Source organism: Pygocentrus nattereri, chromosome 17 (genome assembly GCF_015220715.1).
Source record: "Pygocentrus nattereri isolate fPygNat1 chromosome 17, fPygNat1.pri, whole genome shotgun sequence".
Lineage (NCBI taxonomy): Eukaryota > Metazoa > Chordata > Actinopteri > Characiformes > Serrasalmidae > Pygocentrus > Pygocentrus nattereri.
In genome coordinates this window covers 4,948,255-4,965,860 of record NC_051227.1, presented here as the reverse complement: position 1 = coordinate 4,965,860, position 17,606 = coordinate 4,948,255, and the positions used below count along the sequence as shown (strand labels likewise).

General features: G+C 41.5%; 1 protein-coding gene across 3 annotated transcripts; it reads right to left on the bottom strand.

The window, feature by feature from the left end:
• Positions 1 to 801: 801 nt before the first annotated feature.
• Positions 802 to 12,450, bottom strand: cldn15lb (claudin 15-like b). 3 transcript variants are annotated; one of them, XM_017683598.2, is made up of 6 exons: positions 12,331 to 12,450; positions 9,706 to 9,938; positions 4,534 to 4,698; positions 3,593 to 3,674; positions 2,536 to 2,649; positions 802 to 1,221 (listed from the first exon to the last, which is right to left on the bottom strand). In XM_017683598.2, the coding sequence occupies exons 2-6, from the start codon at positions 9,923 to 9,925 to the stop codon at positions 1,134 to 1,136; spliced, it is 669 nt and encodes a 222-aa protein (XP_017539087.1). In that variant the 5' UTR covers positions 9,926 to 9,938; positions 12,331 to 12,450; the 3' UTR covers positions 802 to 1,133. The 3 variants fall into 3 exon arrangements, with proteins under 3 accessions (XP_017539087.1, XP_017539086.1, XP_037402247.1); XM_017683597.2 differs by having other exon boundaries at positions 9,706 to 9,927; XM_037546350.1 differs by lacking the exons at positions 9,706 to 9,938; positions 12,331 to 12,450 and adding an exon at positions 7,101 to 7,781.
• Between the last annotated feature and the right edge of the window lie 5,156 nt (positions 12,451 to 17,606).

Sequence of the window (17,606 nt, the reverse complement as noted above, 5' to 3'; positions counted from 1 at the left end):
CAACATCATAAAAACTACTAAAAGTAAACAGAGGCCATATTTTGGCATGTAAGATCTCTAAAGGTTCATGTTTTATGTACAGAAGAATTGTGACTAACATTCATTAAATGTTATGAATTAAATTTTACTAAAATTAAATTCCAACAATCGCTAAATCAAATTTCACAACAGAAATGGAAATTCTGATTATTACATGTTCAAAATGATTTGTAGTGGAAATTTGGTTGGACAAATTCATTTTTGCATGTACAAATTCTTGAAAAACTAAATTTTAGCTACACTTGGAATCACTGCTTTTAATAAGAAATAAAGCCCTTTTACAATCGTGCATGTTTCGAATGATTAGTAGGAAGTTGTGAAGCGGCGATAAATAAACAAATCAAATGTTTTGATGACTCATAACAATGGAAAGCAGTGAGAATGACGTTATAATAAAAATGACTATAAACAGCTTATTAGTGATTATTTAATAAATTCCTATTGATCCCAAAATAACAAAGTATTAAATGCATCTAAATATCTTTTGTCTACATTTTAAAAACATATTTAAAAAGTTATTTGTGTACATAACATAACATAACATAACATAACAAAAACCAGGTTAATATGCCAGGTAATTCTAAACTTTTGAACGACAGTATTCACAACAATCCTACGTTCAACTGGAATTTCACATCAAACTTAAATTTGACTAAAAGTTGCTGAAATTTGTTAAACTTGAATTCATACTAGTGAAACCTGTTGTAGAGCAGTTACAGCCGACGTCCAGCAGAGGGAGACAGTTCACAAAGAAATGGTCAGTCATCTCTAGGCAAACGTTTATTTATGTTAACACGTTCTACACCAAAACAACAAAATAAAACACGGCATGATTCGGTTTATACAGAACAGCAGAGTGAGAATCTCAGACTGTAACAATCAACGCAGACCCACAGCGTGATAATTTAGCTCACTAATACAGGTGCACAAGTCCTCACATGTCCTCACATGTCCACACACGTCCACACGTCCACACAATTCAGAAACACCTCTGTACAAACAACAGCACTTTTAGGCCTTTAGTGTCACCAGCGTTCCTGTTTTTAAAACTGAGACTGAAGTTGAGACGCTGATTTACTTTTCTTCCAACTTTTTCAGACGTAAGCTTTGGAGCTGCCGCTGTCAGCTGTGGGGGCAGCTTTATAGATCTTCTGACCTTGACCAGAGTAGTTATAGCTGTACCTGAGAGAGAGAGAGAGAGAGAGCGAGAGAGAGAGAGAGAGAGAGAGAGAGAGAGAGAGAGAGAGAGAGAGAGAGAGATAGAGAGATAACACATCTTGTAAAGTTTGCATTCGAACTACATTCACTAACAAATCTGATCTTTGACTGCTCTGCATGGACTGCACAGTGAGGCTGGAGAACTTTCTCATCCTATCACTGCTTTGATTCCTCATCTATTCATTCATCCACTCTTGATATGAATTTATTAAAATGTTGATTCTGTTTCAGGGAAACAGAGACTAATGTAACTTATAGACTCTTAGAATATAAGGAAGCAACTTTATTTAGAATAACATAACAACGCTGTTCATTGACTTTACTGTGTCTGAAGAATTTTTATCTCTGTTGAGGCTAAGGAACCATTGCTCCTACGGAATCTGAGGAACCATTGATCCTACGGAGTCTGAGGAACCATTGATCCTATGGAGTACGAGGAACCATTGCTCCTATGGAGTCTGAGGAACCATTGACCCTACAGAGTCTGATGAACTACTGATCCTACGGAGTCTGAGGAACCATTGATCCTATGGAGTACGAGGAACTATTGATCCTACAGAGTCTGAGATACCATTGACCCTACGGACGTTGAGACACCATTGACCTTACAGAGGATGAGATACCATTGACCCTACAGAAGATGATGTACCGCTGACCATACTATGGTTAAGGTACCATTTAACCCTAATGTTGCTGAGGAACCATTGACCCTACTGAGTCTGGGGAACCATTGACCCTACTGAGTCTGAGGAACCATTGACCCTACTGTGGATGAGGTACTATTGACCCTACTGTGGCTAAGGAACCACTGACTCTACTGTGGCTGAAGTACCACTGACCTATTTCAGTATGAGGAACCATTGACTCTACTATGTCTAAGATCACATTGACCTTATTATGTCTGAGAACCCAGTGACCTTACTGTAACTAAGGATCCATTTAACCTACTGAGTCTGATGTACCATTGACCATACTGTATTTTAGGAACTATTGACCCTATTGAGTCCGAGGAACCATTGACCCTACTGTGGCAGAGGTACCAACAACTCTACTGTGTCTGAGAAACTATTGACCCTACTGATTATGAGGATCCATTGACCCTACTGAGTCAGAAAACCCATTGACCTGAGTCTGAGAACCCTTTGATCCTTCTGAATCTGAATAACCATTGACCTAACTGTGGCTGAGGTACCACCAACTCTACTGAGTCTGAGGACCCTATTGGAGGAGGAGGCTGAACGGATGTCAGGCTGAATGCATCAGAAATACATTCCTCACCCCGTGTTTGTTGATGCTGATGTTCTTCTGAAGGACCCACATAGCATCGCTCCACCTAAAATCACCAGCACTGCCGCAGCCCAGCCCAGGTACAGCCCAGTACCCAGCTCAAACCTGCACACACGTACACACCCATTATATACATACACAATCCACACCTTAATACGATAGCCAAAATCTAGTAAACAAGTGATGATGCATCACAGTACAGCGGAGACAACAGATAAACAAACAAACATACTCATCCAGCACTGGGCAAAAATCAGAGACCCTTCATTTACTTATTCAGTCAAAACAGCCTTTAAGTTCAAGTTATTCATTCTTGAGTGTCAGGAAAAAAAAAACAGAAGACCTACTGAACATAAAACTACCCAGAATCTTCAGCAGCTAACTCTAATCTCAGCTGTGTGAGTGTCAGTGAGTCTCTCTCTCCCTTTATTCCAGCTCCGTTCTTTTCAGGAGACTCACTTTCAGCTCCTCAAAGAATCTGCAGACACGCCTCCAAAGCTCAGTCTTAGAAGCTGGTTCATGTTTTTCTGAAGTAATCAAACCCATTCAGTGGTGTTGAGGTCTGGACTCTGGGGTGGTCAGTCCATTGTTCAGCTTCTTTGTTTCATGTGTCCGTCTCCTTTTCTCAGTGAGGTTCTCCTTGATCAGCTACACATCCTTTCAGACCCACAGCGCTGAGTGGTCTTCTCACAGTGGAAGGATGGACAGAAACACCTATGGATGTTTTCAGATCTGAAGCAGCTTGAATTTCTCCTCTCTCTCAGAGATCAAAGCTTTCAGTGCTGCTTATCTGATGGGGCAGTTGTGGGGTCTATCAGGTCTTCCAGGTGGTTATTAGGAGTCTCAGTTTCTCTATAATGTGAGATTGTAGTGGATTATCTTATACCTGATCTTCTCACAAATCGCTCCTGAAAAATATGTAGCTTATGCTTTATGGCGGTTTTTACTGAAAATTAAGTAAATGTAGTTGGGGTCTCTGACTTCTGTGTAAATATACAAGCTGGTGTTTGTCATACGTGTTTGTGTGTGACTTTCTCCTGTTACTCACTTTGTTCCTACATAAAAAGGATCATTAAACTCTTGCACAATGCGGGCGGCGTACCAGGAAACAGCGGTCAGTACACACACACCTGAGAGAGAGAGAGAGAGAGAGAGAGAGAGAGAGAGAGTGAGTGGTCATCACTGACAGAGCAGAGGGAGTTAAATTTAGACATACATTAACTTTTGTTGTCTGTGCATTTGTTTTTACTGTTTTATTGCTCTACTTGTTACTCCACTGATGTGCATGCAAACATTTTGTTCAAATTTAGTCAAATTTGGAAAATTTTGAACCCAAACCAAACTATGACAAGCTAACATGCATAATTAAGTGGTTTAGGTGTAAACAGAGTCGTTCAGAGCAGTTTGGTGTGAAACTCTCTGTTCTAGATAAACTTACTGAGTCAGAACTGTTCACAGTGGTGGTGATAGGAACCAGACGTCCACCTCTAGAAGCTCCTCACAGAAAGTTCCTACAGTAAATGGATCTGAATTCACTGCCTGATGACTGAGACGCTGTTTTATGACAGTTTGGAGAACTTAAACTCCATTCATGGTGGAGGGAGACATGGTGGAGGGAGCTGTGAGGCAAAATAGTCCCCAAAGAAAACTGATTATTCCAGATTTTCCACTATTTTCCGTCGCCAACATTCCATATAAATTCAGAAGACTCGTGTAGGTTCTCTGGTGATTCTGGATGGTAAAGAAAATGTCTACATTTGTGTTGTCATGGTGACCACTGGTTCCCATCACCACCACTGTAAAGACATCTGAACCATTTCACACCAAACCACCCTGAATCACCCTGTTCACACCTCACACACTGAGTGATGGGGAAATTTTGACAAGCGGGTGGAGTTCCCTTGTAAAGTTTTACAGTTGGTAGAGAATCAATTGCGTCAGTGTAAGACCTCACTGGTGCAGTAACTTGTACGTGGAAGTGATACAGACCAGACAGTATGAATAGGATTCCAGCAGCCAGTGTGAGTCGGCCTTTGGCCTGGTCAGACATGCTGCCCAGTTTGGTGCATTTGAGGCCCAGAGCAGACAGCAGGATAGAGAAGAGTCCAAATAGCAGAGCGATGATCATCAGAGCTCGACATGCCTGCACATAACCTGCAAGAGACATTATTTATAACAAAAAAGTGTCACCTTAAATTCACCTTAAATCGCTAGATTTCAAAGAAAAGCTCATCGATAACACTGTAAATCATGCCGGTGTGTCCAGTACATGTTGTGTAAAATTTTAGGCTTGTCTATTTATTAATATCTGAGATATAGAGGCTTGTAAAAGTGGACGTGGCCTTACAGTTTGCCTTAATTCAAACTTCGAAAAATAACTTATGAACTATTGAACGAAGATGCATGACTTTTCCAGGGATTACTCTCTGGTTTAAGATGTGTTCAGCTGTGAAAATGGAGAAGAAGCTACAGAGACATGTCTTAAATAACTTTTCAAAGAACCTTTTTTTTCCTAGTTCTCTTTTAAGTCAATAATAAGGCCATGCCTACCTTTTTAAGCCTAAAATTCTGTGGACAAACTGTCAAAAGCAAAGGCCTGTGCTGTGACTGGCCAGTGTTTGTACAACAACTGAGCCTTTATACACCAAACCATTCTGGGTGATTAAGCACTCTAATGTCCACACAAGTCTGGAACCTATTAGAATGTTAAGCAGGTTAATTTTGCTTTTGTGGCCCACTGTATATACAAACTCTCCAGGGTCCGCTAAATGGCCAAGGATTTCACCAAAATCCCCCTCTTTTGTTGTAAAGTGGGTGGTCCTAATCTTGGGTAGCATTATGTAAGTGCTTCCTTCACCAATTACAAGGAATTCCCCTCCAGTTCATTTAAATAGTGTTCAATCTTTCTGTGTTTGAATTGGAGATGCATAGTGAAAGCTAACCAACAAATGAAAACTAACCACCAAGCCAAAGCTAACCACCTAGTGAAAGATAACCACCAAGCGAAAGATAACCACTTATTGAAAACTAACTTAACAAGTTAAAGCTAATTGAACAAGTGAGGTAACCACCAAGCACAAGCTAACCACCAAACGTTAAGCTACGTTAATAAGTGAACGCTAAGTTAACAAGTGAGGTAACCACCAAGCACAAGCTAACCACCAAACGTTAAGCTACGTTAATAAGTGAACGCTAAGTTAACAAGTGAGGTAACCACCAAGCACAAGCTAACCACCAAGAGAAAGCTAACCCCTACATAAAAGATAACCACCAAGCACAAGATATTCCAGCAAACCTAACAAGTCTGCTGTCTATCCTACCATCCATTCATAATAACCATCATGCAAAAGCTAAGTGATCAAGTGAAAGCTAACCACCAAGCGAAAGCTGTCTCCATTTCTGTCTCCATTTGTTAGCCTGCATGTCTCCACCTGTAATGGAAAAGCGGTTGTGTGTTCAAAAAAATGTGCTAAAATTCACACAGTGTATTCCTGGTGGGAATCTGTTGAGGTGGAATGTTCAAAGTGACCAGTGACTTTGTGTCCGACTGGCAGTAACTCTTCTCTGTGTGAACCCAGCGTCCTTCACTACCAGCTTGTGTCATTTGTTCATTAGCGCAGCAGTGTATACTTGACTTATGACGTGGGTACCAGCGGGTATCGGATGTTGATATCAGTGGAATTTTATGAATAGGAGTGAATAAGTACAGTGTAGGCTCAATGCTCAATATCAGTATCAATGCTTACCTAGTGAGTTCCACTATATATATAGTGCAGCTGGTCAGTTCTCTTTAGTACTGACCAGTCAGCTGGTCTTTTGGGGTTAGCATTAGCCTAGTGTGGACACCATTCTGATGAGGCCTGGCTCAGGAGCCGCCTGACATGCTCAGCTGCACCGGACGACATTGCGGCCTCGGAACAAGCTGTGGCAGTGGTCCAGGAAACAATGTGCCTATATAGCTTGGCCATTGTCTATGACGAGCAAGTCGGCTCACCGTCTGTGAACTAAAGATCAATGCTACAGACGCAAGCCTGGCCTTCTGCTCCTGGTCCCACTTTAAATGGTGCACAGCTGATACATGCAGGCCTTTAAAAGGTGTCTGACTGAACCTGCTGCACACTGAAGGTGGAACGGAAAATTTGAACAAAAAGCTGCCAGATAAGCAGCAACTTCAGCCTTGAAGAAATTCAGGTGTGACTAAAGGTTATTAGGTTATAAAGGTTATTATTCACTCTAGAGTCTATACAGTCCATATAGGGAGGCTAAGCTGCAAACAGCGTGTTTAATTCACCGATTTTATGATGTCACAAACACCAGCACATATACATACATCAGCCTACAGCAACGTAGCCACGCCCACTCACTCTGAAGTCATAAGGAGTGTTTCAGTCCGGGCTGCTTTTTAAATTAGTCCATTTACATATATCAATCTTAAAGGCACAGTTACATGAACACTTTGTATGATTTTGTTACCCTGTTATGAACACAATGAAAAAGAAAGAAATCTAACAACAAGTGTGTGTGGGTGTGTGTGTGTGTGTGTGTGTGTGTGTTACCTTCCAGAGCTAGCATGGACTCAAACTCTTTGCAGTTCTTAATGCCGGTGCTGGCCTCGGCACAGGCGTGCCACAGGTTCTGGTACTGCCGGCTGGACGTGATCACACTGCCCGAGTATGACGACACGCGCCAGTAATCGTTGGCCAGCGCCACGCCGGCCAACATAGAGCCACCAACGCACATCAGAAAAGCCAAAATCTCCACTGCCATCGACATCTTCACCCACACGTTAACACACACCTGAACACCAGAACACCCGAACACCTGAATACTAACTACAGCAGGCCGCGCTGTCCACCCAGCAGCCTCAGCAGCCTAAACCAGCCAAGCACTCAAAATCCAGACAGCAACCGCTCCACTCAGAGACCGATCTGAGCTCAGGTTCAGCTCCAGCAGAGGATCTGAGGAGGCAGCATATGTAAACTGGGCCGAGGACTTTAGTCAGAAGGGCCATAAAGTCATAAACCGGAGCCCATCCCACAGAAACCAAACAGCAGTGAATGACCATGACGAAGACAGTGATGATGATGATGATGATGATGAAGTAGCTGGGAAGGAGATGATGATTCAGGGTTTCTGGTTGTAACAGTTTTTCAATTGTTTCTGACAGTTTTCATTGTTTTCATTACAGCACAGTGAACACAGTGAGTGCATGTGTGTGTGTGTGCATGTGTGTATATGTGAGTGTGTGTGTCTGTCTGTGTGTGTGTATATGTGAGTGTGTGTGTCTGTGTGTGAGTGTGTGTGTGTGTGAGTGTGTCTGTGTGTGTGTGTGTGTGTGTGTGTGTGCGTGTGTGTGTGTGTGCGCGTGTGTGTGTGTGTGCGTGTGTGTGTGTGTGCGCGTGTGTGTGTGTGTTCTCTAAAGCTTTAAAGTTTATATTGTAACCTGATTTTATTGCAGACATCATCATTACGACTGTGTGACACTACAACTGAAACTCTGGTCCAGTACACCTGTATTACTCCAAAGCAGCACTGCTGTACATTACTGTTACTGTAAATTAGTATCAGTTAGTATAACTTAGTATTAATACTGTGATACATCAGTAGTACTATTATAAAATACTATTACTGTAAAATAGTATTACTGCTATAACATATCTGCACTGCCACTGTAAAACACTATTATGGTAAATTAGTATTAAGACTGTAATACATCAGTATTACCACTGTAAAATACAATTACTGTACATTAGTATTATCACTTTAATACACCAGTGCTACTGATGTAAAACACTAGTACTGTACATTAGTATTAACATTTTAATATGCCAGTACTACTACTGTAAACACTATTACTGTACGTTAGTATTAACACTTTAATTCACCAGTACTACTACTGTAAAATACTATTACTGTACATTAGTATTAGCACTTTAATACACCAATACTACTACTGTAAACAACATTACTGTACGTTAGTATTAACACTTTAATTCACAAGTACTACTACTGTAAAACACTATTACTGTACATTAGTATTAACATTTTAATATGCCAGTACTACTACTGTAAACACTATTACTGTACGTTAGTATTAACACTTTAATTTACCAGTACTACTACTGTAAAATACTATTACTGTACATTAGTATTAGCACTTTAATACACCAATACTACTACTGTAAACAATATTACTGTACGTTAGTATTAACACTTTAATTCACAAGTACTACTACTGTAAAACACTATTACTGTACATTAGTATTAGCACTTTAATACGCCAGTACTACTACTGTAAACACTATTACTGTACATTAGTATTACTACTGTAACACATCAGTATTTCTATTGTATAATATTACTGTAAACTAATATTACTACTGTACTACATCAGTGTTATATTACTATATAAATATTAAAAACTTACTACTGTAACTTAGTACTGCTTTACATTAGTGCTACCACTATAAAACAATTACACATCTGTAAATTATTATTGCTGTAATAACATCATAAAATTTCACTGCTGTAAATCTGTATTACCACAGTAATTTCACTGTACAATACCATTACTGGAAATTGGTAGTGCTTTACATTAGTAATACCACTGTGATATATTAGTATTACTATTGCAAAATACTAATACTATAAATTAGCACCGTTACTGCTGTAAATTAGTATTACCACGGCAATATATCAGTATAGTTGTTCTACTCAATACTGTGAATATCTATTAATATAAAGTAATGTAAATGTAAGTTACATTTACAATACATTATGATTACTGTAAATGACTATTCCTGTACATCACTGTTACTGAAAATCAGCACTACTGTACATTACAAATCACCGTAAATCAGTTCTACTGAACATCACTTTTTATGCATGGCACTGCTTAAAATCGATACAGCCGTAAACTGTTATTAATGTAAATTAGAACTCTTTTACATCACTATTACTAAAACTCACCGTCACAGACTGAGTGCTAGTGTGTAGCACTAATATGAGCATGACTGTACACCTCTATTACTCACTATCAGTAATACTGTAAATCAGCTTTATGTTATTAATGCACAGTAGTACTGCTGTATATCTTGCACTGTATTTTATATAAATATATATATTAGCAGTCAAGGTTCTCGGTGTATGTGCGTGACTCACCGGGCAGTCCCAGGATGGTTTTGTATCTCTGGCACTGGATGGCCCCCATGGCGTTGGCGGCACAGGTCATCCACAGACCCTCATACTGCGAGCTGCTGGTAACCACATTGTTGATGTGAGAGTGGACACGCCACATGGTGGAGTTAGTGCTGCTGGACTCCAGACACCAGCCCAGTATGGCCAGGATTAAACCCAGCACCTCCACCACCACCACCGCCATCTCTACAGGGGGTCTCACACACACACACACACACACACACACACACACACACACACACACACACACACACACACACACACAGAGATATGTATATATACAGGGTGGGCCATTTTTATGGATACACCCAAATAAAATGGGAATGGTTGGTGATATTAACTTCCTGTTTGTGGCGCATTAGTTTATGGGAGGGGGAAAACGTTTCAAGATGGGTGGTGACCGTGCCGGCCAGTTTGAAGTCAGACATTTTGGATCCAACTTTAGTTTTTTCAATGGGAAGAGGGTCGTGTGACACGTCAAACTTACTGAGAATTTCACAAGAAAAACAAGGGTGTTGGTTTTAATGTAGCTTTATTCTTTCATGAGTTATTTACAAGTTTCTGACCACTTATAAAATGTGTTCAAAGTGCTGCCCGTTGTGTTGGATTGTCGACACAGCCCTCTTCTCCCGCTCTTCACACACTGATAGCAACACCGCAGAAGAAATGCCAGCACAGGCTTCCAGTATCCGTAGTTTCAGGTGCTGCACATCTCGTATCTTCACAGCATAGACAACTGCCTTCAGATGAAGGGGGTCAGATCGGGAGACCTTGGGGGCCATTCAACTGGCCCACGACGACCAATCCAGTTTTTCCAGCAAGATGGTGCATCACCACATTATGGGTGTCAAATCCGAGCATTCCTAGATGAACAGTTTCCTGGAAAGTGGATTGGTCGTCGTGGGTTGTTGGTGCCAGGCAAAAGGGGGTCCAACCTTTTACTAGCAAGGTGTACCTAATAAAGTGGCTGGTGAGTGTATATAATCCATCTTTGCTAGCTAAATTCCATATTCATAAATATACATATTGAAGTCAAAAGCCCTCTTTAATTTAATTCATTGATGCATTAAGCATTAAGGCTAACTCACAGCAACCAGGGCTAATGCTAACTCTGTGAGAGCTCAGCTAACCCTGTTTTAGCATGAGGTTCCTGTTAGTTAGCATTAGCCTCGCTTTAGTCCACTCTAAGTTAGCATTAGCACCCTCGGCCTGTACGTTAGCGTGATTTCTAGCATAACCATTCTGATGCATATTTACGAATATGGAATTTAGCTAGCAAAGATGGATTATATACACTCACCAGCCACTTTATTAGGTACACCTTGCTAGTAAAAGGTTGGACCCCCTTTTGCCTTCAGAACTGCCTTAATTCTTCATGGCAGACTTTCAACAAGGTGTTGGAAACGTTCCTCAGAGATGTTGGTTGGTTATTTGAGTTCCTGTTGTCTTTCTATCATCTGGAACCAGTCTGCCCATTCTCCTCTGACCTCTCACATCAACAAGGCATCTTCGTCCACACAACTGACCGCTCACTGGATATTTCCTCTTTTTCGGACCGTTCTCTGTAAACCCTAGAGATGGTTGTGTGTGAAAATCCCAGTAGATCAGCAGTTTCTGAAATACTCAGACCAGCCCGTCTGGCACCAACAACCACGCCATGTTCAAAGTCACTTAAATCCCCTTTCTTCCCCGTTCTGATGCTCAGTCTGCACTTCAGCAAGTTGTCCTGACCAGCTCTACATACCTAAATGCACTGAGTTGCAGCCGTGTGATTGGCTGATTAGCTATTTGTGTTAACAAGTAACTCAACTAATAAGTAACTATACCTAAGAAAGTGGCCAGTGAGTTTATATATGTATGGCACACGGCTGAACACCTCCCAGTAGTTATACTGGTTACTGTGTTATGTTTGTTTTTAAATATTAATTTTTTTAAATGTGTCACATTATTTTAACTCACAATTTATATTATGCTTTAGTGATTCTATAGCATGTGTGTAGAGTCTTGTTATATAGGCTAATTTTCACTTCATTAGGGAATAAGTAGGAGAAATAAGGATGACTGTATAACATGAAGCCTGCATGTTGCTGCTGTTGGAACAAAACCTTGTATCTCCATTTTTGTCGTTTTTCAGTTTTTGGCATAATTTGGAAATACCCATCGTCCTTTCCATTGTGCGTTAATTCCATGAAGAATGGACCAAAAGAAACAGCTCAAAATGACTTGGAACAAATTCTGGTTCCATAGACTTCCATTAAAAATAGAGTATGTTTTTTCCTTCTCCTGTGAAGTTAGCATTTCGGAGATACGAGTGGTTCAGTGACAAAATACAGGCCGGATAAAACTCTTCAATATATCGTCAATAAATAATAACGTTTGTTCATTTATTAATAATAACAACAGCAGTTCTGCTACAGAGTAATATTTTCAGCTGTCTATGGTTGCTAAGTAACAAAACGGTCAAAGATCATTCAACGAGCAGCGCAGTTTCTGAATACAGCCATATAAACACAGAATACTGAATTGTTGTATATTGAATATTTCACAGCTCATCCATGTTTCTGAGGTTGTGGTTGAAGCTGGACTCACCGCTGCAGCTGCTGGAGTGATGTAGCGCGAACCTTTGGGAGATTTAGGTCTGAAAAAAAAGCCTTTTCAGTCCCCAAAAACGCTTTTCTCACGAGAACCTGCCAGTGAAACTGCCCAGGCCTGAAGTCACTGTGCTAATATTGGTTTTGGGTCACTAACCCTGACCAAACACACACGGGACCCCCAGAGTCACACACAGGGGACCGGCGGCAGCCAATCAGAGGCCGAGGATCAAATTCAGAAACATTTTTAATCAGAAGTACCAGCCGAATACGTTTGTTTTCCAGTATATAAAGTTTCCATTGGCATAGAGAACACTGCACACCATAACATAGCAGAATATAATATAACATAATATCACAATATAATATAGCATAACATAACAGAATATACACTGCTCAAAAAATAAAGGGAACACTCAAATAACACATCCTAGATCTAAATGAATGAAATATTCTCATTGAATACTTTGTTCTGTACAAAGTTGAATGTGCTGACAACAAAATCACAAAAATCATCAATGGAAATCAAATTTATTAACCAGTGGAGGCCTGGATTTGGAGTCACACACAAAATTAAAGTGGAAAAACACACGACAGGCTGATCCAACTTTGATGTGATGTCCTTAAAACAAGTCAAAATGAGGCTCAGTATTGTGTGTGGCCTCCACGTGCCTGTATGACCTCCCTACAATGCCTGGGCATGCTCCTGATGAGGTGGCGGATGGTCTCCAGAGGGATCTCCTCCCAGACCTGGACTAAAGCATCCACCAACTCCTGGACAGTCTGTGGTGCAATGTGGTGTTGGTGGATGGAGCGAGACATGATGTCCCAGATGTGATCAATCGGATTCAGGTCTGGGGAACGGGCGGGCCAGTCCATAGCTTCAATGCCTTCATCTTGCAGGAACTGCTGACACACTCCAGCCACATGAGGTCTAGCATTGTCCTGCATTAGGAGGAACCCAGGGCCAACCGCACCAGCATATGGTCTCACAAGGGGTCTGAGGATCTCATCTCGGTACCTAATGGCAGTCAGGCTACCTCTGGCGAGCACATGGAGGGCTGTGCGGCCCTTCAAAGAAATGCCACCCCACACCATTACTGACCCACTGCCAAACCGGTCATGCTGAAGGATGTTGCAGGCAGCAGATCGCTCTCCACGGCGTCTCCAGACTCTGTCACGTCTGTCACATGTGCTCAGTGTGAACCTGCTTTCATCTGTGAAGATCACAGGGCACCAGTGGTGAATTTGGCAATCCTGGTGTTCTCTGGCAAATGCCAAGTGTCCTGCATGGTGTTGGGCTGTGAGCACAACCCCCATCTGTGGACGTTGGGCCCTCATACCATCCTCATGGAGTCGGTTTCTAACCGTTTGTGCAGACACATGCACATTTATGGCCTGCTGGAGGTCATTTTGCAGGGCTCTGGCAGTGCTCCTCCTGTTCCTCCTTGCACAAAGGCGGAGGTAGCGGTCCTGCTGCTGGGTTGTTGCCCTCCTACGGCCTCCTCCACGTCTCCTGGTGTACTGGCCTGTCTCCTGGTAGCGCCTCCAGCCTCTGGACACTACACTGACAGACACAGCAAACCTTCTTGCCCAGCTCGCATTGATGTGCCATCCTGGATGAGCTGTACTACCTGAGCCACTTGTGTGGGTTATAGAGTCCGTCTCATGCTACCACGAGTGTGAAAGCACCACCAACATTCAAAAGTGACCAAAACATCAGCCAGAAAGCAGAAAGGTACTGAGAAGTGGTCTGTGGTCCCCACCTGCAGAACCACTCCTTTATTGAGTGTGTCTTGCTAATTGCCAATAATTTCCACCTGTTGTCTGTTCCATTTGCACAACAGCTGTGAAATTGATTGTCAGTCAGTGTTGCTTCCTAAGTGGACAGTTTGATTTTACAGAAGTTTGATTTACTTGGAGTTATATTGTGTTGTTTAAGTATAATATAATATAATATAATGTAATATAACGTAATATATATAATGAAGCTGAGTGAAGAGGATGTGAATCCTTATGAATCTAAATAACCTTTTTAACAGTAAATTGTAAACATATAGAATATCCTTCTGTTGCTTTTGTGTTTGTTTACTATGTTGTTTGTTCATTATCTTTTGTTGTGTTTGTAATGGTTTCAGTTTATAGATCTTCTTAAAGCAACTTTGAGTTTGAAAAACATGATACATATAAAAAAATAAATAACTTCTTTATCATTATTCATATTATTCTTAGTATTTGTAATAACAATAACTACTTTTACGATTATTAACAGCATCGAAAGCACAACAATAATACACACACATTTTCTAAGCTGCTTATCCTTCTGGGTCATGGGGGTGCGAGAGCCTATCCCAGCAGTCTTTGGGCAGAAAGCAGGATAGACCCTGGACAAGTGACCTGTCCATCGTTTATAGCCTCCTTTTACCCTGTACCCTGGTCAGGACCCCCATGGACGCTCACAGAGCACTATTTGGGTGGTGGGTCATTCTCGCCACTGCAGTAACACTGATGTGCTGGTGGTGTGTTAGTGTGTGTTGTGCTGGTACGAGTGGATCAGACACAGCAGTGCTGCTGGAGTTTTTAAACACAGTGTCCACTCACTGTCCACTCTATTAGACACTCCGACCTCGTCAGTCCACCTTGTAGATGTAAAGTCAGAGACGACAGCTCATCTGATGCTGCAGTTTGCGTTGGTCGTCCTCTAGTCCTTCATCAGTGGTCACAGGACGCTGTTGGCTGGATATTTTTGGTTGGTGGACTATTCTCAGTCCAGCAGTGGCAGTGAGGTGTTTAAAAACTCCGGCAGCACTGCTGTGTCTGATCCACTCAGACCAGCGCAACACACACTAACACACCACCACCACGTCAGTGTTACTGCAGTGCTGAGAATGACCCAACACCCAAACAGTACCTGCTCTGTGAGGGTCCATGGGGGTCCTGACCACTGAAGAACAGGGTAACAGAGTATCAGAGAAACAGATGGACTACAGTCTGTAACTGTAGAAGTGCAGCTGTAGAGTAAGTGGAGCTGATAAAGATGGACAGTGAGCGTAGAAACGAGGAGGTGGTCATTATGTTAGGCCTGGTCAGTGTGTATGTAATGTATTTAGTTTGATATGATGTTTTTATGATTTTAAAGGGTCCATATCAGGAAAACCGACTTCACTCAAAAGCCAACACACACATTTATCCACCTGTTAGGCCTAGAGCAGTTTAGCCCCGCCCACTCGGTTTCAGCATTTTTTTGAATGATGCAGGACAGCCAATCAGAACAGAGCTCATTTATCAGCCTTAAAGGTACAGTAACAGAAAGAGCCCGTTGAATTAAATGGAATAAAAGGGTCGGAAAATGAATCGTGACTGTTTTTGGCACATAAAATAACACAAACATTACAAGTGGACCTGAGAGGGGATGAAAATATAATGAACAAAATGTCCAGGGGACTCTTCAAAGGGGAATTCCACCAAATTCTCTGAATAACCGAGTTTGCGACATGTAAACAGAGTGATTCAGAGTGGGTTGGTGTGACCCTTTTAAAAAGGCTTCTTATAGAGCAAGACATTCTACATCAATATGAAGAACTGTTTCATCTAGTTTGTCTAGAACTGAGCGTTTCAAACCAAACCAGTCTGTTCACATCTTAAACACTGAATTATGCAGAATTTTGGAAAATTGGTGGCGTTCCCCTTTAATACATATTATGTTGCTTTATTTCATTATTACAGGGGGCCGTGATCTGCCCCTGTGAGCGAGTGTGTGTGCAGGTCAGGGCAGGAAGTGGTCCTGGAGTGGACACACTGGCCTGGTTTCACCAGAGAGTGAAACTTCCCCACGGCAGCACTGAAGTGGGTGATGTGTGATCACAGCCTGGTCAATCATTTACGGCGGTCAAAGTCCCTGAACTGAAACTACGGCTACTGAACAATACACAGGACATCACTCTCACTCACTCACACACACACACACACACACACACACACAGGAATGGGCTGTGACTCCTGTGTTTTATTGGCTTAGAGGATCTTATTGGTATCAATTCTGCCTGAAAGCAGGAATAAAAACTCAGATTTATGAGGTGAACGTTGCTCAACAGCTACAGGCCGATCTAGGTATGATTTTATGGCCATGGAGAGAAAACAGGCCGATTCAGCTTCCCCTCTGCCGAAAAAGGACCATCAGAAACCAGTCAGGATCAAACCTAATGGTTTTACGTTCTACCCTGAATTGGCTTAACGGTTTCCAATACAGAGACCACTATTTTCCTGCTGAACACCTATAGACCACATTAGGAAACCACTGAAAATCAGCCAGTGGTCTCCTGTTAAACCATTAGGCCCCTTTACACTGTAATATCAACCCATTCAAAAAGCCAAAACACTTTTACAAAACCATCAGGAACCAATAGATGGTAAGATGCTCAATGGTTCCAGTGGGGAAAATCACCATCATCAAAACAAAAACTGTTTTCTTTTGGGCAAAAAAGATCTCATTTACAGTTTCCCTCCATGTGTACACCCTTAAAGATGGTTCTTCAAGGGTTCTTTAGTAAAAGGAATGAACCATGAGTTATATATAGAACCATTTCAGTTGTGTAGATGGTGAAATGGTTCTTCAGACTGATGGAGAATGTCTTATATATGGTTCTATATAACACCAACATCAATCTGAAGAACCACTTCACTTTCCTTCCACCAGTTTAGCATGAAATGGTTCTGTGTAGAACTTGCAGTGTAAATAGAACCACACTCTCTACCAAAGAACCCCTGTAGAATCATCTTTTAAGACTGTAGTCTATCAGCCAAGACGTGTTCAGTGTCTGAAGTTTGATTTTGTAGTTTTAGCACTTCCACATCTACCAACGTACATTCTGTTCTATGTTCAGTAAATAATGCCTGAAACAGTGTTTATGCACATGCAGCTTCAGATTTCCTTATTAAAATATTACACTCTGGTTGAACATTTCAATGTTTTTACTCATTATTTCATTGGCGCTTTATTATTATTATTGTAAAATGTGACCAAAGTTGGCAGTCCTACTACCAGCGGAATCTACCCTCAATTCTAAACACTGTTTAATATGTCCTTGTTACCATAACCTGGTTTTTTCCTTTCAGAGAATCTCCAATGCCATCTTCAGGGCAATTCCATTACTGTGTTAGCTCAGAAGACACCCTGGAGAGGTGAGGGACTGAAAGAGACGGCAGAATTCGCCTAGAAATAACTGTGATCGGACCCAATGAGCATTTTGTACATGACTTAACAAACAGTCTGTA